This window comes from Eleutherodactylus coqui, chromosome 1 (genome assembly GCF_035609145.1).
Source record: "Eleutherodactylus coqui strain aEleCoq1 chromosome 1, aEleCoq1.hap1, whole genome shotgun sequence".
Classification (NCBI taxonomy): domain Eukaryota; kingdom Metazoa; phylum Chordata; class Amphibia; order Anura; family Eleutherodactylidae; genus Eleutherodactylus; species Eleutherodactylus coqui.
This window is the reverse complement of record NC_089837.1, coordinates 156946540-156971811: the sequence shown is the minus strand read 5'-3', so window position 1 is coordinate 156971811 and position 25272 is coordinate 156946540. Positions and strand designations below refer to the sequence as shown.

The window sequence follows — 25272 nt, the reverse complement described above, 5'->3', positions numbered from 1 at the left end:
GAGAATGGAGTAATTAACCAGAGCCAGCATGGGTTTGTAACAAACAGGTCATGCCAGACGAATTTAATTTCCTTCTATGACAGAATCACCGACTGGGTTGATCAGGGAAATATGATGGATATAGTATATCTTGACTTTAGTAAAGCATTTGACAAAGTATCTCATACCATACTTATTAAAAAAATGACCAAATATGGGATAGACAAGGCAACTGTTAGGTGGATTCAGAACTGGCTGAGTGATCGTACTCAAAGAGTGGTCATAAATGGCTGCACATCCAAGTGGAAGAATGTATCAAGTGGGGTACCACAAGGCTCTGTAACTGGCCCAGTGTTGTTCAACATTTTTATAAATGATCTGGAAGAGGGAATTGATGGGAAACTGATCAAATTTACTGACGACACAAAGCTAGGAGATATAGCTAACACTAGGGAAGAGAGTATTCAAATAGATCTAAAAAAGCTTGAACAGTGGGCAGCAACTAACAGAATGGTATTTAACAAGGAGAAATGCAAAGTCCTACATCTGGGCAAGAAAAATGAAAAAAGCACATACAGAATGGGAGAAATTGGGCTAAGCAGCAGCACATGTGAAAAAGACTTGGGTATACTAATAGATCACAGACTGAACATGAGTCAACAGTGTGATGCAGCAGCCAAAAAGGCAAACACAATTCTGGGATATATTAAGAGAAGCATAGAGTCTAGATCACGTGGGGTAATTATCCCCCTCTTCTCTTTCTTATTCAGAACTTATCTGGAATACTGTGTCCAGTTCTGGGCACCCCGATTTAAAAAAGACATAGACAAACATGAGCAAGTACAGAGAACAGTTACCAAGATGGTAAGCGGTCTGCAAATCATGTCTTATGTGGAATGGTTAAAGGATCTGGGAATGTTTAGCTTGCAAAAAAGAAGGTTGAGAGGAGACTTAATAGCTGGTCACAAATATCTAAAAGGCTGTCACAGTGCAGAGGGATCAGCCCTATTCTCATTTACACAAGCAAAGACTAGAAGCAATGGGATGAAACTGAAAGGGAGGAGACGCAAATTAGATATTAGACAGTGAGGGTGATCAACGAGTGGAACAGGTTACCACGGAAGGTGGTGAGTTCTCCTTCAGTGAAAGTCTTCAAATAGAGGGTGGACAGACATCTGTCTGGGATGATTTAGTGAATCCCTCATTGAGCAGGGGGATTTGATAACCCTGGAGGTCACTTTCAACTCCATTCTATGATTTCTTCTACAGGACAGAACCCATTACAGCTGCATCCCAGCCATCCTTGCCACTAAATCTGTAAAGAGTTGTGCATATTCCACCTGGCCAGGTGAGTGCAACTATTGCTGTATCTTACACTGCAGCAATCGTGCACATGAAGAGCCTTCCATTTATTTTTCAGTAATTGTGATTTCTTGGCTTGTGGTGTTTCCCCAAGTTATTGGGGAAGAAAAGTACTATCTTTGCAACCATTTGTTTTTGATTGCTTCATTGCATCTAAAATAAAAAGTAAGGCTGTTGTCATGTTGTGCTATGAGTTTCCAGGAACACACTTCCATAGGTGTGGAATGATTGAACTGGTTGGATGTGTATTGCTCCAGTCAGCCAATCACCACCGGTCTGCTGCACATGAATGCCAGCCCCTCTTGCTAGAGGGCATTGGTCATTTATCTTTCTCCTCATTCCCTCCCAGAACCCCGATGTATGGAGCCATGCTTGTTTTGCTTAGTGTTGCTGCATGCATGAGGTTCTGGGTGGGATTCCCTTGTCTGTTGGTGTAAACAGTGTTCTGTTCTACTTGTATGCCGTTTATCATCTATGGCGAGCCAGGGCCCCAGGTTCCCCAGGTCTGTCTCTATTGGGCTGATCACCCCAGTTGCACGCAGGACTCCCTGGGATTTAAGTTGTCTTAATAGAGTAGGAACCTACAAAACAATGAGGATTCTTGTTGTGGGCTTATGAGCCTAAGTATCTTGGTCAAAACACGAGCCAATACCTTGTACGTACTGTAACTCTTCCATTTGCTTATGTGTGTGGGTATGTTGGATGTCTGCTCATTAGCCTTGTTTTCAGCCTGCTTTGTTATGGTGTTCCATGTGAATCACAGCCGATATTGTGCTCACCAACATGCGGTTACCCCACAGATGCGAGGCATTTTTATATGAAAACCACCTCGCATCACTTCAAGGAAGTAGTGACTCTCCGCTGCGATGAAGGATCGCAGAGTGTCTCCCATTGTTTTTAATGGGGAGACCTTGCATTGCATTTGTGTGCACCTACCACGCAGTGTGATGCTGCCACTGGCTCCATTGAAAACAATGGGTGATGCACTGCGAGGGCATGCCCAAAGATAGGATGTGCCGCTCATTTGTATGACCCCATTGAAAAGAATGAAGTTCATATTCGTGTGAGATTTGTGCATCTCACAACGCACAAATCTTGAGTGATTTTCTCGACCATGTGAAAACGGCCTAAGGGCTTCCTCACACAACCATGTGGTAACAGCATATTCCGCGCATGGGTTTTGTGCACTGAGTATACGCTGTAGCAATCTGCGATAAGCTACCTATCACACATATTGTGCAAAATAAGCATGCAATAAATATCGTAGCATGTTCTATCTTGGTCCGTATTACGCGAGCATGGATGCCAAGATAGTGAAAGGTAATCGACTGCCCGCAGAAAGTATGTAGTGTCACTGTGTACTTGCTGTGTGCTGTGCGACTGTCACAGGCGTGCAGCACCCAGTGAATTACGCTCCTGTGCAGCCAGCTTTAATCAACTTTGCAAATAGCCTTGGTTAAAAATATCCTACTCTTTTGTACCTTTGAAGACCTATGCATATTCTTGGTTACATGCTACAAATTAACCCTCTGTAGTCTGATAACCCTCTACAGTCATGCTCCTATACCTCCAAACATTTGAATCCTCATTTGTGAACCTTTTAAGCCCCGCCTGATCTGCTCAGTAAATCTCTCAAATCCTCCCAGAAATGTCCAAGGTATGCCTCCTTCCAGGCTGCTCAATGGTCTAAACAATGGGATGTTTAGGGAGTATTATATATACTCCCTATCTGTTCATTACCTCTTGCTAACCTATCACTTGTAACTCAGGATTTGAGGACAGCAGACGTGTAATAAGGCATGATATATTTTTATTATAAAGTAATAAAAAGAATAGAAATGTCCATTTCCATCACTGATTTGCAGGGATATACTACAGGGATATACTACAAGCCCTGTTTTCAGGGAGGGGAATTCCAGGATATAGTTGTGGCCAAACTGAAGTCTGCACTTGGCTGTGCTAGCCCCCTCCTGCCCCCTGCACAGCTGTGCCCTGCTGAGGATGATGGCTACCAAGCTTCACGGTGATATAATGCAGAGCATGGGGAATTCCAGAACACAATACTCTGCCAAGTGTCTGCAGCTTAAGAAGCATATTCACAAATGGCTGCCTCCTCTCCCAGGAAAGTAGTAATATTATCTCTAAACATCCTTTGTTTGGTTATTACGCTCTGTGAATTAGTAAGGATTAGCTTTTCCTTTTTGCCCTTATTTGTCTTAACCCTATAAAATAAGTGATTGAAACTTCTATCTCATCCAAGTACTGCTGTACATGATATATATTTGTGGGTGGATTAGGGTAAATGTTAAAGGCATATTCCCAACATAAATATCCACAGAATATATCATGCCACCTCTAGGACACCCCTCTATATGTAGGGTCACCTGACCTGCCTGAAGAGGCAGCCGCTGCATCCAAGTAGATTCACCAGGTGCGCTGGGGGTCAGGGAGCAGGTGCAATACCTGCATCTATCAGACATATATGGAACTAGCTGATATACCCGGCTTCGTCCGAGTTAATTAGGTACTGGTGTTTATCTGGTGTTCACACGGAAAATCTTATGAAGTCGTGGTTACTTTAGACATACCGAAAAAAATATGTTCACCATTTTGCATGGTTCTTTGCGTTGCCCAGGAAACACCACGTGGAGGTAATCATGCGACGTGTCGTTTATATAAAATGACATCAGGAAGTGAGAGAATTAGATTCCATACGTAAAATTTGGACACTAATTCTTTAGCGTTTAGAATTAAATAATCGACTTGGGACCCATTAACTTTTCCTTTATATGATATAATTAAAGGGGTTGTCCCGAGGCAGCAAGTGGGTCTATACACTTCTGTATGGCCATATTAATGCACTTTGTAATGTACATTGTGCATTAATTATGAGCCATGCAGAAGTTATAAAAAGTTTTATACTTACCTGTTCCGTTGCTGGCGTCCTCGTCTCCATGGTGCCGACTAATTTTCGCCCTCCGATGGCCAAATTAGCCGCGCTTGCGCAGTCCGGGTCTTCTGCAGTCTTCTATGGGGCTCCGTGTAGCTCCGTGTAGCTCCGCCCCGTCACGTGCCGATTCCAGCCAATCAGGAGGCTGGAATCGGCAATGGACCGCACAGAAGAGCTGCGGTCCACGGAGGAAGAGGCCATCTTCAGCGGTGAGTAGAGAAGTCACCGGAGCGCGGGGATTCAGGTAAGCGCTCCGGTGAGCTTTCTTTACCTCCCTGCATCGGGGTTGTCTCGCGCCGACCGGGGGGGGGGTTAAAAAAAAAAAAAACCCGTTTCGGCGCGGGACAACCCCTTTAATGCTCGTGCCAAATTTCAAGTTTCTATGACATCGGAAAGTGAGAGAATTAGATTACGTACGTAAAATTTGGACGCTAATTATTTTGCACTTAGAATTGAATAATCGAGTTGGGACCTATCAACTTTTCCTATTTATGACATAATCAATGCTCGTGGCAAATTTCATGTTTCTATGACAGCGGGAAGTGAAAGAATTAGATTATGTACGTAAAATTTAGACGCTAGTTCTTTTGTGCTTAGAATTGAATCAAGTTGGGACCCCTTTACTTTTCCTATTTTGGACATAATCAATGCTCATGCCAAATTTCATGTTTCTACGACATCGGGAAGTGAGAGAATTAGATTCCGTATGTAAAATTTGGATGCTAGTTGTTTTGCACTAGAATTGAATATTCGAGTTGGGACTCCCTTACTTTTCCTATTTTGGATATAATCTATGCTTGTGCCAAATTTCATGTTTCTACGACATCGGGAAGTGAGAGAATTAGATTACGTATGTAAAATTTGGACGCTAATTCTTTTGTGCTTAGAATTGAATAATCGAGTTGGGACCTATTAACTATTACTATTTATGACACAATCAATGCTTGTGCCAAATTTCTATGACATTGGGAAGTGAGGGAATTAGATTACGTACGTAAAATTTGGACGCTAATTATTTTGCGCTAGAATTGAATAATCGAGTTGGGTCCTCTTTACTTTTCCTATTTTGGAGATAATCTATGCTTGTGCCAGATTTCATGTTTCTACGACATTGGGAAGTTGGAGAATTAGTGTCAAGTCAGTCAGTCAGTGAGTCAGTCAGTGAGGGCTTTCGTCTTTATATATATAGATATTCTGTGGAATTGTAATAAATGTCTGTGTTAGCAATATCCCTTTAACATTAGGAATTATTATGTATATTCTATTTCTAAAGGTTTTGAAAATTTGGTAATTGTAGTATTGTAGTAAAGTAAGGCTAGAACAAACAAAGTCATGATTATAACTAGAAAATTGCCCCCGACGACTGGGACTTCCTTCCAGATTACTGTGTGTTCAGTAGCTTATTATCTTAACCCAGTGGGCTGGCCTGCAAATTCTAGACTGGGGATAACACACAACACTGGCCCTTGTGTAACAGTCCATCCTTAATGGGGTTTGCCGGGAACAAAATGGAAATTGTGAAAATGCTGAGATCTAGGAGATACAGCTAAGTAGTGGCAACCTGTACCTTTTATCTGCCACTCTGGACCCTCGACTTTGTGCCTTGTAGCTGCTGATTTGCCGCTGTGTTTATATGCATCACTGCTGCAGTAATCACAGCAACAGACTCTTACTTACAACTCCCAGCATGCATAGAGTTTGTTCACGGGCCAGCTCTGTAGCTCCGCCCACAGCTTACAGGTCCTGCAACTTACCAGCACTGATCTATCTCTCACACCGAGCTGAAGCAGACGGACAGAGCATTCTGAACTGCGTAGCTTCTGCGTGCTCCTGTCCTCCCAACATGCACTGCTCACAGGATGTTGGAGGCTATGGACAGGTGGAGAAGTAGCAAATGCCGACAAGATAGCAGAAGAAGTGGAGATATTTTTTAGGTGGACGATCACATGACATAAAGAAGAAAGTAGCCAGACCAGGTACAGTGTACCTATTACCCGACAGATCACCCCATGTAAAAGCACCCTTTTTGTGATGATATACATTAGATTTTAAAATGTTAGTCTGTGCCCAGAACACCCCTTTAACCTGTTTACCTCTGCCTGCCATATAAAGACAGAGGCCAACGCGGTCCATGTCTTCATTCCAAGTCAAACTTCAAAGTGTATTTGTTCTGAAATGCCACAGCATTTCGGGTTCATGTGCCTGTGGTTTGGGTAGCATGGACCAGGTGACAAGTTCCCTTTAAATCCAGCCACCATTGATTGACAGGTGTTTTCAGGTTGAGATCACACATGCATGTAAAAGTCCGACAGCTAGGGATGTATTTACAAATCATGTTTCCCTAGACAGTAAATCCTAATATGCTCTCAATAACCCTTTCCAATCCACTGTCTGACGTCTAAAGACATTCTGATTGAAGGCTGTACAGCTCTGATGTCAGAAGACGTCTGGCAGGGTATTCTTACTGTATATTACTGGCCCCTCTGTTGTAGGGGGCCTCTCCAGCACGCCACATACCACAGTACTGGCTCTAGCCAGCAGATGGCGCCATTGTATAATGGCAGAAAGAGAAAGCCCCCTAGGAAACCCTGAAACCAAAATTTGATTGCAAAGGGTTAAAACAAAATCTACCCTCACCAATTATTGCCATGATAATGTCGTTTTGATCTGTCGTTTTGGAGCAATCGTAATAATGACTGGTTAACCATAAAGATCAGCAATAACATTTATCATCAATCGTGATGCTGCTAAACTAATTACTGTCAGTGTGGGATTGATAATTAAATGCTTCTCTGAGACATTTACTTAGCGCATCACTAGGTCATGATGTTAGGTGGGGTGCATTGAGCTTCCCAAGACTCAGGTGCCTCATTTTAAAATATGGGGAACACAATTCTGTACCAGAATCTGAAATCTATGGACAAAGATTGGCCCTACTGTCCAATAATATCTACAATGACTAAGCAATAACTTCTTACAGTGACTCAATAATATCTCCGTACCGTGACTAGATGACACCAATATCTCAAGCAGAGGATCCCAGGGACTAGATAACACAAGTCATTTCCTATGAGGAACAGTTAAAGGATCTGGGAATGTTTAGCTTGCAAAAAAGAAGGCTGAGAGGAGACTTAGGCCTCATGTCCACGGGCAAAAGAAGAATTAAAATCCGCAGCGGATTTTAACTCTTCTCCTGCCTGTGGATCTGCCCCCCATAGGGATGCATTGACCACCCGCAGGTAGATAAATACCCGCGGATGGTCAATAAAAGTGATTTTTTTAAAAATGGAGCATGAAAAAATCTGGACCATGCTCCATTTTCGTGCGAAAACCAAGAAATAAGAATTAACTCACCCGCAGCGGGCCGGGAGGGTCTTCTCTTCCTCACGGCCGGATCTTTCTTGCTTCGGCTCGGCGGATGTGCCCGGTGCATGCGCGCGGCACGTCGGCGATGTGCCGCCGGCATGCTGAGTTCATCCGCCGGCCGAAAAAAAAGATCCGGCCGTGAGGAAGAGAAGACCCTCCCGGCCCGCTGCGGGTGAGTTAATTCTTTTAAATTCCTATTTTAAGCGCTCATGTCCGCAGGGCAGGAGGGACCCGCTGCAAATTCTCCATGTAGAATCCGTAGCGGGCCTGATTTTCCCCGTGGACATGAGGCCTTAATAGCTGTCTACAATTATCTAAAGGGTTGTCACATTGCAGAGGTATCAGCCCTATTCTCATTTGCACAAGGAAAGACTAGAAGCAATGGAATGAAACTGAAAGGGAGGAGACACAGATTAGATATTAGAACAAAACATTCTGACAGTGAGGGTGATCAGTGAGTGGAACAGGTTACCACAGAAGGTGGTGAATTCTCCTTCAATGGAAGTTTTCAAACAAAGGCTGGACAAATATCTGTCTGGGATGATTTATTGAATCCTGCACTGAGCAGGGGGTTGGACCCGATGACCCTGGAGGTCCCTTCCAACTCTACCATTCTATGATTCTACGACAACCATGCAACCACTAACACCACCATACCATGACTGGATTACACCACTATCCCCAGCAGCGAATCCCTAGCAATCGACTATTGATGACCTATCCTGAGAATAGGTCATGAAATAGTATTTGCCTGGAACACCCCTCTGAATGAATATTACAAAACACCTAAATTAAAACAAACCCCATACTAGACCCCAAAATATATTCAGAAGCAACCCACAGAAATAACTTTTCTTTGCCCCTGCTGTTCAGATCAATTTGCATACTAGAAATACTTTAGTAAATTGCTTTGCATACTTTCAGTTTAGTATGCTAATATAGTGTAGCATGGTACAATACTTTTTAGCGCCCCCTATTGGAAGGTATCTTCCCTGTAAGTCAAGGTCCAAACATCTAATAGGCTTTGTAACGTGACTAAAGACATGTCGAGCCTCAGGGGGCCCATAAAGGCTTCTCTTTTCCATATAGGGAGCCCAGGACCATGACTAAAGCATTATAGTTGGGTGCCCTGTTACAGGTTTTGCATTGGGGCACAGAAGCTTTAAGTTACGCCTCTGCCCTTCACTAATGCTCTGCTTGTGGATCAGAAGCGGTACTGCTTCTCCTTGTGGGTAAGGAGAATTATAGGCCATGAAAAGCTCCTCTTGGAAATTTGGTAGGTAAATGGCAGATGGTAACCAGCCAATGAGACTGCAAGTCCAGAGGAATATGGTGATTTTCAGTGCACTTAAGTGGACTGCAGCTGTCATTTAATAGTTGAAATTGGAAACTCGTGCTACTAAGAGTTAGGGGAAGCATCCATATTAAAAACTGTCCATAACTGTACAAAAAAATCTGTGAAGGTAAAAAAAGGTACATGACGAAAACTCAAACGTCCAATAGTCTTGTAAACTAGCATGTGGAGCTTTTCCTTCTTTCAACATGGCAAAAGAGTGTTTTACCATTTGGTACTATAGATTTCAAGCAGGGGATTGGTTCTATCTGGTGGTGTGTAGCATGATGAAAGATTCTAATGAAGGTTTGTTTAGTCTCCAAGCCTGTGGCTCCATGCCTACTGTGATTAATACGTTTAGAGTTCTTGCAGATTGTCATAGTTCCTACAAGATAGCCAAAGGCTTTCTCAGGCCGAAGGTAGGGGTCATGTAACAAAAGCTGTCTAACTCTGCAAGGATTTAAACTGCCTCAAGAAAAACTAAAATAAAGTGTCAAGCATAGTTTTCCGAGGTTTAGAATGTCAGGGTGGATATTGAGGGATTTCTTTGACAACACTTTTATGTTGTAAATGAAAAATCCCTCCGAATGTTTATGGCACGTTTACAAACTAATGTACTGTTTTTTGTCATATTCTAACTTTGTGTTACTATTTGTAACCATTTTTAATATCACTCCCTTGAATAATGGCTATTCATTGTTGAAAACCCGCATAGTCAGTTATGAGCCATTTACACGTAACGATTAGAGATGAGCGAGCACCAAAATGCTCGGGTGCTCGTTACTCGAGTCGAACTTCCCGCGATGCTCGAGGGTTCGTTTTGCGTAACGAACCCCATTAAAGTCAATGGGCGACTCGAGCATTTTTGTATATCGCCGATGCTCGCTAAGGTTTTCATTTGTGAAAATCTGGGAAATTCACGAAAGTGATGGGAACAACACAGAAACGGATAGGGCAGGCGAGGGGCTACATGTTGGGCTGCATCTCAAGTTCCCAGGTCCCACTATTAAGCCACAATAGCGGCAAGAGTGCCCCCCCCCCCCCCCTGCACTGTCAGCATAAAGATCGTTCTCCTCTGCCACAGCTGTAACAGCTGTGGCAGAGAAGAACAATGTTAGCCCATTGAATTCAATGGAGCCGGCAATACAGCCGGCTCCATTGAAAGCAATGGGCTGCCGGCGAGCGCGGGAGTGAGACCCCCCCCCGCACTGTCAGCATAAAGACCGTTCTCCTCGCTGCCGGCGAGCGCGGGATGAATTTTCGGGAAGGGCTTAAAAATATAAGCCCTTACCTGAAAATCATCCTAAATGTGTAAAAAAAAAAAAAGAAAATGTATACTCGCCTTTCCGCTGAAGCCGGAGTTCAGCCGCGTCTGGCCGGCAGTTCTCCTGAACTGCTCTTAGTAGTATTCAGCAGCCGGGGATTTAAAATCCCCGCCTGCTGAATGAGCTGCCTCTGATTGGTCACAGCCTCACCAATCAGAGGCAGCTCTCACTCACACCCATTCATGAATTCATGAATGAGTGAGTGCTGCCTCTGATTGACAGCTGAGAGCTGCCCCTGATTGGTCCCTGCGCTGAGCCAATCAGAGGCAGCACTCACCCATTCATGAATTCATGAATGGATGTGAGTGAGAGCTGCCTCTGATTGGCTGAGCACCTCAGCCAAGCACATTCAGCTCTTTCAGCAGGCGGGGATTTTAAATCCCCGGCTGGTGATAGATCAGCAGTTCAGCACCACAGTGCAGGGGACAGCAGGAGAAGACGCAGCTGTGCCGCGGCAGCTGAAGGGAGGTGAGTATCTATTTTTTTGTTTTTTAAATCACTTTTAATTCATTTCCAGGGAATGGCTTATATGTAAAGCCCTTCCCTGAAAAAGAATTCAGGTGTGCCAGCAGACCATTGTCTTCAATGGAGCCGCCGGCAGCAGCAGCGGCTCAATTGAAGAGAATGCCTGCATTTTTATTCTTTTTTACACTAAAATCTTTCTTTTTCAGGGAAGGGCTTATATGTAAAGTCCTTCCCTGAAAAGGAATGCAGGGAGCCAGCGGGCCATTGTTTTCAATGGAGCCGCCAGCAGCAGCCGCGGCTCCATTGAAAACAATGCGTGCATTCCCTATGGTGCACGCATGTCCTATCTTTGCAGGCACGCACCTGCAAAGTACGGACATGTGCACACACCATAGGGAATGCAGTGTTGTAAATACAAGCGTGTTTTTGCGCATGCGTATGCACACACCAAAACACGCTTGTCTGAACGCACCCTTAGGATGATTTTCAGGTAAGGGCTTATATTTTTAAGCCCTTCCCGAAAATTCATCCTGAGATCGCCGGCAGCCCATTGCTTTCAATGGAGCCGGCTGTATTGCCGGCTCCATTGAATTCAATGGTCAGTGCTCGTTTAATCGAGACGAGTACCGTGTGGTGCTCATCTCGAGTAACGAGCATCTCGAGCACCCTAATACTCGAACGAGCATCAAGCTTGGACGAGTATGCTCGCTCATCTCTAGTAACGATCACACTTTGTTTAAACAAACAAATTTGAGCGATAACCGTGCAGTGTAAGTGCAAAAAAACCAAATCGCTCACTGTTTGTTCACTTGTTATCACTGACTTTCATTCAGCAAAAAAACAATCGCTGGCTTCTCGTTATGTGTAATCGCTCCCTGCTCAGCGCTTCACAGAGAAGGTAAAGTGCTGAGCAAGAAGGTGTTTAGCGCCAGTCCACGGCACCGCCGGGAACTTTTCTTCTTTCTTCGGCCCGCTGCCTAGTGTTATGTGGCCTGCGGCGTGCCGACGACGCTCACCACTGAAGCGATTACCAGCGGGGGCGCCTCTGCTCCCCGCTGGTAATCGCGCTGATTCGGTGCACACTGACGTCAGTGTGCAGCCAGGATCCTCCTCCCCGAGTCCCCTGCTCATTAGTTCCGCAGGAGAGGACTCGGGGAGGAAGCGTGCCGGGCTGCACACTGACGTCAGGGCAAGCAGATAGAGAGCGACGCTGACAGCAGGGAGGAGGTAAGTATATGGGTTGGGGGGGTGCTTATTACTAGGGGGACTGTTTATTTCTGGGGGGGAGGCTGCTTACTACTGGGGGGGCTGCTTATTACTGGGGGGACTGCCTATTACTGAGGGGTGGGGGCTGCCTGTTACTGGGGGGCTGCTTATTACTGGGGGGGGCTGCTTACTACTGGGGGGGCTGGTTATTACTGGGGGGGATGGTTATTACTGGGGGCACTGCTTATTACTAGGGGGGCTGCTTATTACTGGGGGGGCTGCTTACTACTGGGGGGGCTGCTTACTACTGGGGGGCTGCTTATTACTGGGGGGGCTGCTAATTACTGGGGGGGGGGCTGCTTATTACTGGGGGTGGGGGCTGCTTATTTCGGTGGGGGGGGGGGCTGTCTATTACTACACAGCCCCTATTGGACAAACCATCAGGAGATTTGGCCTCCAATACCACCTGTATGCTGATGACACCCAGCTATACACCTCTTCCCGTGACATCTCTGCACCTTTACTCCAAAACATCACTAACTGTCTGTCCGCTGTCTCTAACACCATGTCCTCTCTCTACCTAAAACTAAACCTCTCTAAAACTGACCTGCTGGTATTTCCACCCTCCACTAACCGACCTCCTCCTGACATCTCCATCTCAGTGTGTGGCACCACCATAACTCCTAGACAACATGCCCGCTGCCTTGGAGTCATATTTGATTCTGATCTCTCTTTTGCCCCCTACATCCAATCTCTGGCCCGAACATGTCAGCTGCACCTCAAGAACATCGCAAGAATCCGCTCTTTTCTCACTGTGGACACGCTAAAAATGCTTACTGTTGCCCTCATCCACTCCCGACTCGATTATTGCAACTCGTTGCTGATCGGCCTCCCCTGCACCAGACTCTACCCTCTCCAATCCATCCTGAATGCGGCAGCCAGGCTCATCTTCCTGTCCAGCCGCTACTCGGACGCCTCTGCCCTGTGCCGGTCACTGCACTGGCTGCCCGTTAAATACAGAATTCAATTTAAACTCGCCACCTTCATCCACAAAGCCCTCCACAGTGCAGCGCCCCCTTATATCGCCTCCCTCATCTCAATCCATCAACCAGACTGGGCTCTCCGCTCTGCTAACGAAACCAGACTGAGCGCCCCTTTAATTCGAACTTCTCATTCCCGCCTCCAAGACTTCTCCAGAGCAGCACCGGTCCTCTGGAACGCACTACCAAAGGCTACCCGAGCAATCCAGGACTCGCAGAACTTCAGGCGTGCTCTAAAAACGCACCTCTTCAGGGAAGCATACCGAATTCCCTAAACAAACCCCTCTGTACTCCGCCTGATAACATGCTCCCTGACCTACTGACTGCAATCCCTGCTAGCCATCATAAACCGCTCCTGCAGTCATACTGTTTCTGCTGTCACACGGCTAAATGTCTGACCATTGTCTATGTGTATATCACCCCTCACTCTCCACCTCGCCATACAGTGCACATCTCCAGCCCCTTTACCTTCTGTATCACCCCATTATCTGTAGTATGTAAGCTCGTTGGAGCAGGACCCTCACCCCTATTGTTTCCATGAACTGATTACTATGTAACCGTGGCTTTGTAATGTTTGTACTTTTGTCTTTCTGTATCCCCCGTCTATGTTAGCGCTGCGAAATATGTTGGCGCTATACAAATAAAGTTTATTATTATTATTATTACTGGGGGGGAGATGAATTATATGCTGCCCTATGTGTGCTTGGGGGGGGGGGGGAGATAAATGATATGCTGCCCTATGTGTGTGCTGGGGGGGGGGATAAATTATATGCTGCACTATGTGTGTGCTGGGGGGGCGGGAGATAAATTATATGCTGCCCTATGTGTGTGCCTGGCGGGGGGGGGAGATAAATTACATGCTGCCCTATGTGTGTGCTGTGTGTGTGTGTGTGTGTGTGGGGGGGGGGTGATAAATTGTACGCTGCCCTATGTGTGTGCTGGGGGGGGGGGAGATGAATTATATGCTGCCCTATGTGTGTGCTGGGGGGGAGATAAATTATATGCTGCCCTATGTGTGTGCTGGTGGGGAGATAAATTATATGCTGCCCTATGTGTGTGCTGTGGGGGGGGGGGATATATTATACTGCCCTATGTGTGTACTGCCAGGACATTCTAAATGTCATACTTAAATAAGTATGCACTAAACTCCAACCCCCTTCATAACCCCACCCCATATAACCAAAGCCCCGCCCATGTCCCACTCTACCCTACCGGGCCTTGTAAAATGGTCTTGCTTGAAGCCGGTCCCTGGTGCCAAAAAGCTTGGGGACCACTGGTTTAGACGACTGTGGTCCCATGTAAAAGGAGCATTAGTTATTTTGATTGCTAACTGTCGGGGCAAATCTCTTTAAAACAAACTACAGCAGCACTGTTTTCGACTCCAAGCTTGTAGATAGTGTTGATTACCTTAATCGGCCGGGTGATAAAATTGTCCCGATTTTTCCAAATCTGGGTAAATCTGAACTGATGTTTGGCAAAAATTGCGTGAAAATCGAATTTCTCATAATACCTGCTGAGAAATCAGCATGCAGCCAATCAACAGCTAGGGTGCCTTGTTAATGTCACCAAATGTGTCCTCCATCTTGCATATAGGCAGCAGTTTCACTAGACATGTGCATTACCTGTCCATATATAACATATGCACAATTGCAGTACCATTTTAGGCCACCACAGAATGTATGGCGCTGTACTAGTACTGATACACAGCATCTCCTTGAAGCAGTGTGGATGTCAGACACTACTGATTTCATATTGATAACCAAGTCTTAGGATAGATACTAAATATTATAGTCCCAGGTAACCCATCTAAAATGTGGTCATTTTACTTGGGGAGATAATTTGCCTGTGATGACGAGCATTAACTGACAATGAGAATGTTGATCAATGCTCATTCTTTTTGTGTACAAAGGCAGATTACTGGCTGTATGGGGACAAACAATCATTATTATGATCATTTGTCTCCATATACGGATGCACATTTCCCTGTTTACATGGGGAGATTTACAGCAATGCAGCAAGCATTTTTATGCTCGCATAAAGAAGCCAGCCATCCAACAAGGGAGCATTTGCTCATTCGTCAGCTGACTTTTACATGGCCTGATGATTGGTAAACCAACATTCAGGTTTGTTGGGCCATGTGAAAGACCCTCAAGTAACAACAATGATATAAACAGAATTACACACTGCAAACAGTGAATGTGTCCCCAAACTCTAGATAGTACAGTAGTGAGCCTGAAGAGTGCTATAGTCTTAGTACTACAGTGCTCACCTAGATTGCATATGCTGTGTTCCACAGATAACTTGGCACAGGCTAGATTGGGGTGTGGAGTTTAAGGAGCTCCCTGGAATTAAAGGGGTTGTCCCGCGCCGAAACGGGGTTTTTTTTTTTTCAACCCCCCCCCCCCCCGGTCGGCGCGAGACAACCCCGATGCAGGGAGGTAAAGAAAGCTTACCGGAGCGCTTACCTTAATCCCCGCGCTCCGGTGACTTCAATACTTACCGCTGAAGATGGCCGCCGGGATCCTCTGTCTCCGTGGACCGCAGCTCTTCTGTGCGGTCCATTGCCGATTCCAGCCTCCTGATTGGCTGGAATCGGCACGTGACGGGGCGGAGCTACACGGAGCCTGCATTCTGCACGAGCGGCTCCATAGAAGACTGCAGAAGACCCGGACTGCGCAAGCGCGGCTAATTTGGCCATCGGAGGGCGAAAATTAGTCGGCTCCATGGGAACGAGGACGCCAGCAACGGAGCAGGTAAGTATAAAACTTTTTATAACTTCTGTATGGCTCATAATTAATGCACAATGTATATTACAAAGTGCATTATTATGGCCATACAGAAGTGTATAGACCCACTTGCTGCCGCGGGACAACCCCTTTAACTCTAGCACAACTGCAAGAAAAGTTGGGCCTAGCTGCTGAAGAATTTCTGCGTCAGGATCCCATGAATAGTTGTCAGCTAGTGGAGTGGCAATGCTGATGAGTAGAGATGAGCGAACGTACTCGTTAAGGGCAATTTCGCAATCGAGCATCGCTATTTTCGAGTACCTGTCTACTCGGGTGAAAAGATTCGGGGGGTGCCGGGGGTGAGCGGGGGGTTGCAGAGGGGAGTGGGGGGGGGGAGAGAGAGCTCCCCCCTGTTCCCCACTGCTACCCCCCGCTCCACCACGCCGCCCCCCGGCCCCCCCTCCGAATCTTTTCACCAGGTACTTGAAATAGCGATGCTCGATTGCGAAATCGCCCTTAACAAGTACGTTCGCTCATCTCTACTGATGAGCAATAGAAAGAAAATGCAAATTTATCAGAATGTTGTCACCAGAAACAGTTCAAGCAGTTCATGCGTATCATTTAGAGGCAAGACAGAAAAGTAGTTAAAGGGGTTGAACCATAATTGCAAGGTATTCCCTACTATAGGATACAGGATAACTTGCTGATCAGTAGGGGTTTCACCACTAAGACCCCCACCAATCTCAAGAACGGGGGTCCGTGACCCACATCCTACTCACTATGGAGTTACTGCAACCCCCGCAGTGAGGAGGAGAGTGCTGGTTGTGCAAGTGCACTAGCACAGCATTTACTTTCAATGGGACTATGGAGATACCCCAGTAGGTGCCCAGTAGGTGCTATTTCCGTGAGCCCCATTGAAATGAATGGAGTGCTGAATGCAAATGCTCGGCCAGCACTGCATTGACAGTGATGTCACTGCTGGGAGGAAAGGGCATAAAAGAGGGACACAGGAGAGTTGAGACCCCCACCAACCATCAAGTTACAACACGCTTTAAGAGCTGCTTCTGGTCATAGCCAAAAATAGGACTGCAAGTTTCAGTGAAGTAAATAAAGAGCAATACAGAAGCATAGCCTGTAATAAGCTGAAAAGCACACTAAGGTATAGGTAAACTCTAATATCACTTACTGAAGTTAGTGTGCAAATGATTTAAATAGAGCCCTTACCCTTTGATTGGCTGGGCAGGGTAAGTTCATTATGGTCATTTAGACACAATGATTAGTGCTCAAAATTCGCTCAAAAGCCTTTTTTCTTTTTAGCGATAATCCTTGTGTCTAAATATGCCCATCTTTCAGTTTTCTGCCAAAGTTTTTCAGTTCTGCTTGAAAACCATCCTATGGCAGAGCAACTAATAAGCAGGACCTCAGGCTGTGTTCTGCCCGGGGAGAGCTGATTACAGCTGATAAGCAGGACACTGTGTCTGCTGTTCATGGTGCTGAAATGTCCACGGGGAGCTAGAGATTTCATTGTTTTCTCTTAGCAACCAATGGCTAAACAATGGAGCTAATTACAGAGCTCAGGCCTCCTGCTGAGTTCTGCAACAGCTCCCAGAAGCTCATTTGTATGCAAAGGAAGCTGATAAAGTACTAATAGCAATTAGTGTCTATTAGTAGTTTATGCAAAACGATCACTGATCTTTCAATCTTTTAAAAGATTATCTGTGTGTGTAAAAGGGCCTTTACGCTTAGGGATCTTTCACATGAGTGTACACGTTTTTGAGTTCTATCGTCTGCGCCGTAAATTCGCATGAATGGACGATTTTCCGCGATCAAGTCCCATCCTTAATTAGCATTTTCTCCTCCTTTCACATGACCAGGTGCAATGTTTTTAGCAAAAAAATTTGTCGCACCCTGGAAATCCCTCGCCCATCCTTGGAATGACTTCAAATGTCTAAATAGAGGCACCTGTAAGTTTTTTCACAGTGTTGGACGCTGCTAAACTGCCTCCCCCTCCCTTTTTTTCCAGCTCCCATAGGAGTCTATTTAAAAAAATATACTGCACAATCCAAACAGGTGCAAGACAAAAATCTATATATTTTTCAAAAAGCATATATGCAAATATGTCATCAATAAAAATGCAACTTAATCATGTGATTTTGAGCTAATAGTGCATGCAGATTCATGTTTTTAACTCTACCCTAAAAGATAAGTTTTAGAAACAGCTTCTTACTAATAAGCACAAAGTGTACAAAATACATATATGCTGGTCAAATTCTACACAGTGGAACAATATATAAAGGGAATATTGTATTAGGTGTATATACACTGCGTTGAGGGCAATTAGCCTGGATGCAGCCGCTGGCTGAACTGCATCAGAAAGCCAAGGGGACCTCTGTTCTCCACAAAGATGCAAATCTCAAAATGTGGGAACCACACCTGTCAGATACGTATGGCATATGCTGTGTATATGCCATAAATGTCCCAGTTGATAATATGTCCTTAATGGCTAGCATTTAGATACAAAAGTTACAAATTCCTCCATGAACTAGAAAGTAGCCATTATTACATAGAGGCTCCTGCTCATGAGTGGGTGGAGCCCACCAGAGCAGGAGCCTCTATGTAATAATGGCTACTTTCTAGTTCATGAAAGCATTTGCAACTTTTGTATCTAGATGCCCATTTATATGAATGGCTGCCTTGTAATACTACATAGAAAGAAGAGGGTAGTTGTTAATGTTACACATTCTGATTGGGTTACCGTTACTTGTGAGGTACCACAGGGGTCAGTATTGGCCCTATTTTTGTAATATTTAATAATGACCTTGTAAAAGGATTTTACAGTAAAATATAAATATTTGCAGATGATACAAAACTATGTAAATAAATTAATACAAGAGCGGACTGTATATGGTTGCACCAAGATTTGAATTAACTGAGGACTAGGGCAGAAAAGTAGCAAATAAGGTTTAACACTGATAAATGTAAGATTATGGACATAGGCAGAGAAAGTACATGGGTAAAACTGGCATAGAATAGGACTTGGGGATTTTAGTTAACTGTAAACTTTATTGGACAACCTGTGTCAGGCAGCTGCTGCCAAGGCAAACAGGATTATGGGGAGCATCAAAATAGCTCTAGGGCAGTGTTGGCGAACCTATGGCACGCGTGCCGGAGAGGGCACGCCGAGCCCTTTCTGCCGGCACGCGTGCTGTTCGCTAATATCACCCGCTCCTCCGCACTGCAGCTCAATAGGAGAGCTTCCTGCCCTGTCAGAAGTACAGGCGGGCAGTTCAAATCCAGTACTGACGGCAGCCTGAGGTGAAGGGGATTGCCGGCAAACACTGTTGTCTAGCAGCTCCTCGTCCCCCCACACTCCTCCGCACAGCAGCCTAATCAGAGCACTTCCTCCCCTGTCAGAAGGAAGGCGGGCAATTCATATGCGGAGCCGACGGCAGCCTGCACTCAATGTGATTGTCCTGTGAGCAGGGTGGAGCGGAGCTTGTGTGCAGCAGTAAGGAGCGGAGCTGGAGTGCAGCAGTAAGGAAAACCTGGACGGAGGTTAAAAGGAAGACCAAGACCATTGCTGCCTGGGTAATGGAAGAAGCAAAGAGCACGTACTGCAAAGATAGGGGCAAGATTAGTATAAGTTCCTGTAAGAAACACCTGAATGTACAGAAGCTTCAGGAAGAAAGGAACTGGCAGAAGGGTTTCACTGCTAACCACTTCTCAGCTCACCAACTGCCCACTGCACACATGAACACGGGCGGATTTGCACTGTGGAATCCGGAGCGGACGGCCGCCTCCGGATTCCACAGCCAATACTGCACAGACACGCTGTGAAAAATCACTTTTCCAAGTCCACGAGCGGAAATCAATTGCAACTTTTCGCTCGCGGATGGAAAATCTGTTCTATTTTGGCCAAACGCATACAGCGGATTTGCATTGCGGAGTCCACAGCAGGCGTCCATCTCCGGACTCCACAGCAAATACCGCCCCATAGCATGCCAGGGAAATACGTGGTTTCACTTCCATTAACAGAAATTGCGATTTTCCGCTCGCAGAGGAGAAATCGCAGCATGCAGCAATTCTGTGAGGGCTACGCACGGATGGCTTCCATTGAAGTCAATGGAAGCAGTTTGTCCTGCGCCCATTTTGCAGTCATGATTGCAGAATGGCCGGAGGACCCGTGTCGACGCGGCATAATCTGTACTGCGCATGCATGCTGCCTGACACATCCGCTGTACAGATTATGAAGAATCCAGATAGGTACGCGGGGGTCACTGGCCAGGCACAGGGTTGGATTCCGCTGCGGGATCTGACCCAGCTATGTGCAGGTGTCTCAAAGGTCACATTTAACCCCTTAATGATGCGGCCCCTTTTTTTTCCATTTTCGTATTTTCCTCCCCCCTTTAAGAAAATCATAACTCCTTTATTTATGCATCGACGTCACTGTATGACGGCTTGTTTTTGGCGGGATGAGTTGTATTTTTCAATGGTGCTATTTAACTCACTATATAATGTGCTGAAAAACTTTTAAAAAATTCTAAGTGGAGAAAAATGAAAAAAAAAACTACATTCCGTCATCTTTCGGTGCGTCTTGATTCTACGGCGTACACACTGCAACAAAAATGACCTGTTAACTTTATACTGCAGATCAGTACAATTACTACAATACCAAACTAATAGTTCATTTTTTCTGTACTACTTTTTTTTTCAAGGACATCTAATTTTTTTAAATTACTTTCTGCCGCCATCTTCTGTGCGCAATAACTTTGTAAATATTTCCATCAACATAGTTGTGCGAGGGCTCATATTTTGCAACATGTCCTGTAGTTTATTTTGGTATTATTTTGGAATGCGTAGGACTTTTTGATCGTTTCTTATTGCATTTTTTCTGGGAGACAGGGTGACTGAAAAAGTGCATTTCTGGCGTTCTTTATTTTTTTTTCGGACGACGTTCACCGTGCGGGGTAAATATTCTGCTACTTTGATAGATCAGACTTTTACGGACGCGGTGATCCCAAATATGTATTTTTGTTTTATGATTTTTTTTTTTTACAATGAATAAAACTTTATTGATCTTATTTGTACTTTTTTTTTTAGCCCCCCTGGGGGACCACAACTAGCGATGCTTTGATCGCTCCTGCAGTATGATGTAATGCCGTAGCATTACATCATACTGCGATCTGACAGGCAGCCTATTAAGCCATCTCACACGGGAAGTGGGCGTACGGGACCCCCAAACATTGTTTGCAGGAATTTAAAAGTTGCTGTCGATTACAGCTATTGCCCGTGGGTGTCAGCTGTACTGAACAGCTTTCACCCATACTGTATGAAGAGAGGTCGCCCTGCGATCTCTCTTCATACATACCCCGCACCTGCATGACCTAAATGTACGTTATATAGCAGGAAGGGGTTAATAAGCAAACTGTAAACATATCAGTGGGGTTCACCCGGAGTGGTATTCTGCAACATTTACAGTATTGGTAAAGTGGACAAGATTTTGAAAATCTCGTCCACAAGCTGCGGAAATAACCCGGACAAAAACGTGCGAAACGGACTTGTGGTGCGGAATTTAATCCGCGACCTGTCAATTTTATCGCTGTCTTTGTTGCAAAGTTCATCCCTCTCAATGAGGGCTCACACCCACTTGTGTTTTTTTTAACACTGCGATATCACTGCAATTGTCAATAGGACTTTCTAATGTAATAAACACATCACAAGTTTGCGCTTTGCAATTTTAGTGTGATGTGTTTTTAACATTAGAAAGTGCCATTGACAATTGCGTTAAAAAAAAACAGTGATATCGCAGCATTAAAAAAACGCAAATGGGTGGGGGCCCTAAGCCTGCCTTATCTCTGCCTACACAACTGAGCTGAAGACCAGAGTAGGCCATTTAGGGTAAAAACAGATGGCCGTATGCGCAACTACTCTCACCATCACAGGGCGCAGTTGCGCCTGAATGAGGGCAATTTCTTCCCTTTTGCTGGTCATTCACACACTGCACCAGAGCGCAGGAGTTAAAAAAAACTGTGGGAAAATAGGTGTTGCCCGATCTTCCCCGCACGATCTATTTACTACAGAGCAGGGCTAATCTTTTCTCGGCCAAAGTATTAAAGGGCGAGTAAAGAACTAGTTAAAACAAAACCACTGAAATCCATTGGCTTCAGTGGTTATTTTTTGTCCCGTTATACGGCCGTAATTATTACAGCAGCATAAGGGGGGAAACCACGTTTGCCTAAAAACGACCCCTAAGGGTAAAACAGAAGGCCATATGTGTAACTGTGCTCGCCACTACAGAACATAGTTGCGCATGAACTGTTTTTTGTTTTTTTTAAATCAAGCCATTCAAACTCCTCTGAAACCACCCTTCCGGTTACATTGCCATATTGGCACTTTGCAATAAATAAGTCGGTGTTGGGTTGCAAATTGGGCACTTGGTCTCTAAAAGGTTCGCCATCACTGCTCTAGGGGCACATGACGAGAACATTGTTCTTCCTCTTTACAAGTCACTGGTCAGACCACACATGGAATATTGTGTACGGTTTTGGGGACCGGTACTCAAGAAGGACATATCAGAGCTTGAGTGGGTTCAAAGGTGGGCAACTAAAGTAATAAATGGAATGGGCGGACTACAATACCCAGAGAGGCTATCAAAATTGGGGTTATTTAGTTTAGAAAAAAGACGTCTGAGGGGCGACTTAATAACTATGTATAAATATATCAGGGGACAATACAGAGATCTCTTCTACAATCTTATTTATACCCAGGACTGTGACTGTAACAAGGGGACATCCTCTACGTCTAGAGGAAAGAAGATCTATACACCAACATAGAAGGGGGTTCTTTACACCTTTCTTGAGTGTAACAATCTTACATATTATAGTCAGTGTTATACTCACTGATTAATGCAGAAAGGTTTATCCCGATTGCCAGACTTTGGAGTCAGAAAGGAATTTTCTTCCCCTAAAGTGAGGAAAATTGGCTTCTACCTCATTTGGGTTTTTTGCCTTTCTCTGGATCAACATGAGGGGAGGAGGGGTAATAGGCTGATCTGGGTGGACATATGTCAATACTATGTGACATGGCTGCACAAGACTTTAAAAAATCAACAGCGTGGCAGAAGTCAATGCTGCTATAACCAGCTGATTTTGCCCACAAATCTAAGCGGAAACGGGTTGTGTCTGATGATTTGTTAGACAGATTTGATGCTGTTAGTGTGCCTTGCTGAAGTATTTACTTTAAAAGGGCAGTGCTGGCGTTTTCATCTAGCTCTTCTTCAAGGGTTTTAATTGTAGGTTGATCTTCAGCTATATAAATGTTTAGAGGGAAAACCATGTCATCTGTCAGTCTATGGCCACTAAGAGTATTTCATCCTTACATCTTTGTAGCTTGGTTATTCTGTTTATACTTTGCAGTCAGTGATCTAGTCTAGTATCATATTGCTATAACTAAACCACATCAGTTTGCTTCACCTCCCCCATTTCCTGGGTCACTGCCTCTTCTTCACTCAACACTCCCACATGAGTGCTGTTCTTTCAATCAATCACTCATTGCTGCCGAAAACACTTGTTTCCTTTATCAGTTTTCCTTTTTTCTTCTCCTTTTTCTTGGCCTTATTTATTTACAGTTTTTTATCTATCCAATGTATCGTTTGTAAACCATTTCTTTTACATTTTAGAGTAAATATAACAGACATGCCAGCCCAAACATACCTGCGTTGTTTGCGTAGAGTACTGTATGTTTTTACAATGCAAATTAGTAGATGTGACATTATATCAATATTCAACAGAACCTACAAAGTGCTTAGGATTTTTGGCACCCTTGCTTTAGAATAACTGACTTTTATCATTTTTTTTCACCAGGTTTGTGGATACGTCCACCCATTTTTCCTGCAAGGAAAGGTATTACCGTACAGCAATGTCTCAGGTATCACAGGGTTCAGAAAACAAAAGCCCTGGTGTATTTGACCGCCTGTGGGAGTTTCTAGGGTAAGCATAAATTTTAGTTTTCTTGATAGTTCACTGTAACTTCATAACTAGTGATGAGCGAGCATACTCGCTAAGGGCAATTGCTCGAGCGAGCATTGCCCTTAGCGAGTACCAACCCGTTCGAGAGACAAGGTTCGGGTGCTGGCGGCGCGCATGGAGCTGCGGGGGAGAGCAGGGAGGAACGGAGGGGAGATCTCTTTCTCCCTCTCCCCCCCCCCCCGCTCCCCCCTGCTGACTGCCGCTACTCATCGCTCCCCCGCGCCGGCACCCGAACCTTTTGTCTCGAGCAGGCAGGTACTCGCTAAGGGCAATGCTCGCTCGAGCAATTGCCCTTAACGAGTATACTCGCTCATCTCTATTCATAACCCTTTTGGACATAATATGAATTGTCAACATGCTGTAATACCATTGAAAAATATGGGATAATTATAAATACTTAACTGAGGATGTAAAGATTTGCTTGGCACATGTGCCTTTTCCCTCTATGAGTCTTTTCAGCCCTATAGCTGTGACGAGAAGGGTCATGTAAAGCATTTTATTGCAGTCCCAACTCTATTTAGGGTATCTGAATACAACCTTCTGATATTATTTAAAGGGATTTTGCCATTAGGTTCATGCTGCCCCCACCATGGGTAGCATGAACCCGGGACAGGGGTGCCTGTTGCCCCTGTGAGTGTTTTATTTGTAATGCTGCAGTTTTTCAAAATAGTTTGACTCATGGGGTGGGCTGTGCCAGCATCTCCTAACCTGCTGTATGAAGAATGACATAGGAAGAGAACTGTCACTCTGTATGCAGCGGGTGGGGAGAGGCTGTCATGGCTCTCATGTGACTCAGAACTCAGCCCCGAGACAATCTTCAAAGGGTATTTGTTTTAAAATGCTGCAGCATTTTAGGGAAAAAAAACACCCACGGGGTAATAGGTATCCCTGTCCAGGGTTCATGCTGCCCATGGTTTAGGCAGCATAAACCTGATAACCCCTTTAATGGGCCCATTGGTGCCCTCTTATTCATCCTTCAAAAGGTCTACTCGCAGGTGCACTACCCAGAAGATTTTGATTCTGCAGTCATAGTCTGCAACAAATTACAATTAGGAAACCTCATTCACATGCAGTGAAAAAATGCTATCTGGGCTTAAGGGTATTTTAACCCCTCGGCGACATCCATCATACATGTAGGGCAGATGTGCGTGCTGTTTGTATGGCACGGATACAGCTTGTACACAGCTATGTTTGACAACTGACACCATGCCGCAGCTGTTATCCCTTTAAATGTTGCTGCCAGTTCTGTTGTTTTCATAGCCTGATCAGTGTTTCAAGGTCCCAAAAGGTGTATCTTTAATGAGCCTTGGTAAGGTCCTCAGGCCTGCCACTTATATTTGCCTATTATGATGTGCCTGTGGGACATCTTAATAGAATGCCTATAAAAATACAATGTACTGGATTACTGAAGTATTGCTATATATTGTTTGAGCAAACAGATGATCCCAAGTTCATTTAGGAGACATGTAAAGCTAAATAAAAGATATATATAT

General features: G+C 44.8%; 1 protein-coding gene across 1 annotated transcript in view; it reads left to right on the top strand.

Moving 5' to 3' along the window:
* The window catches only part of LOC136630545 (tumor protein 63-like), a 56435-nt gene that overhangs the window by 13853 nt on the left and 17310 nt on the right, over nucleotides 1-25272 (top strand). Inside the window, exon 2 of the mRNA XM_066605514.1 lies at nucleotides 23615-23740. Within this exon, the coding sequence (XP_066461611.1) occupies nucleotides 23615-23740 (126 nt within the window). The remainder of the gene's footprint in view (nucleotides 1-23614; nucleotides 23741-25272) is intronic.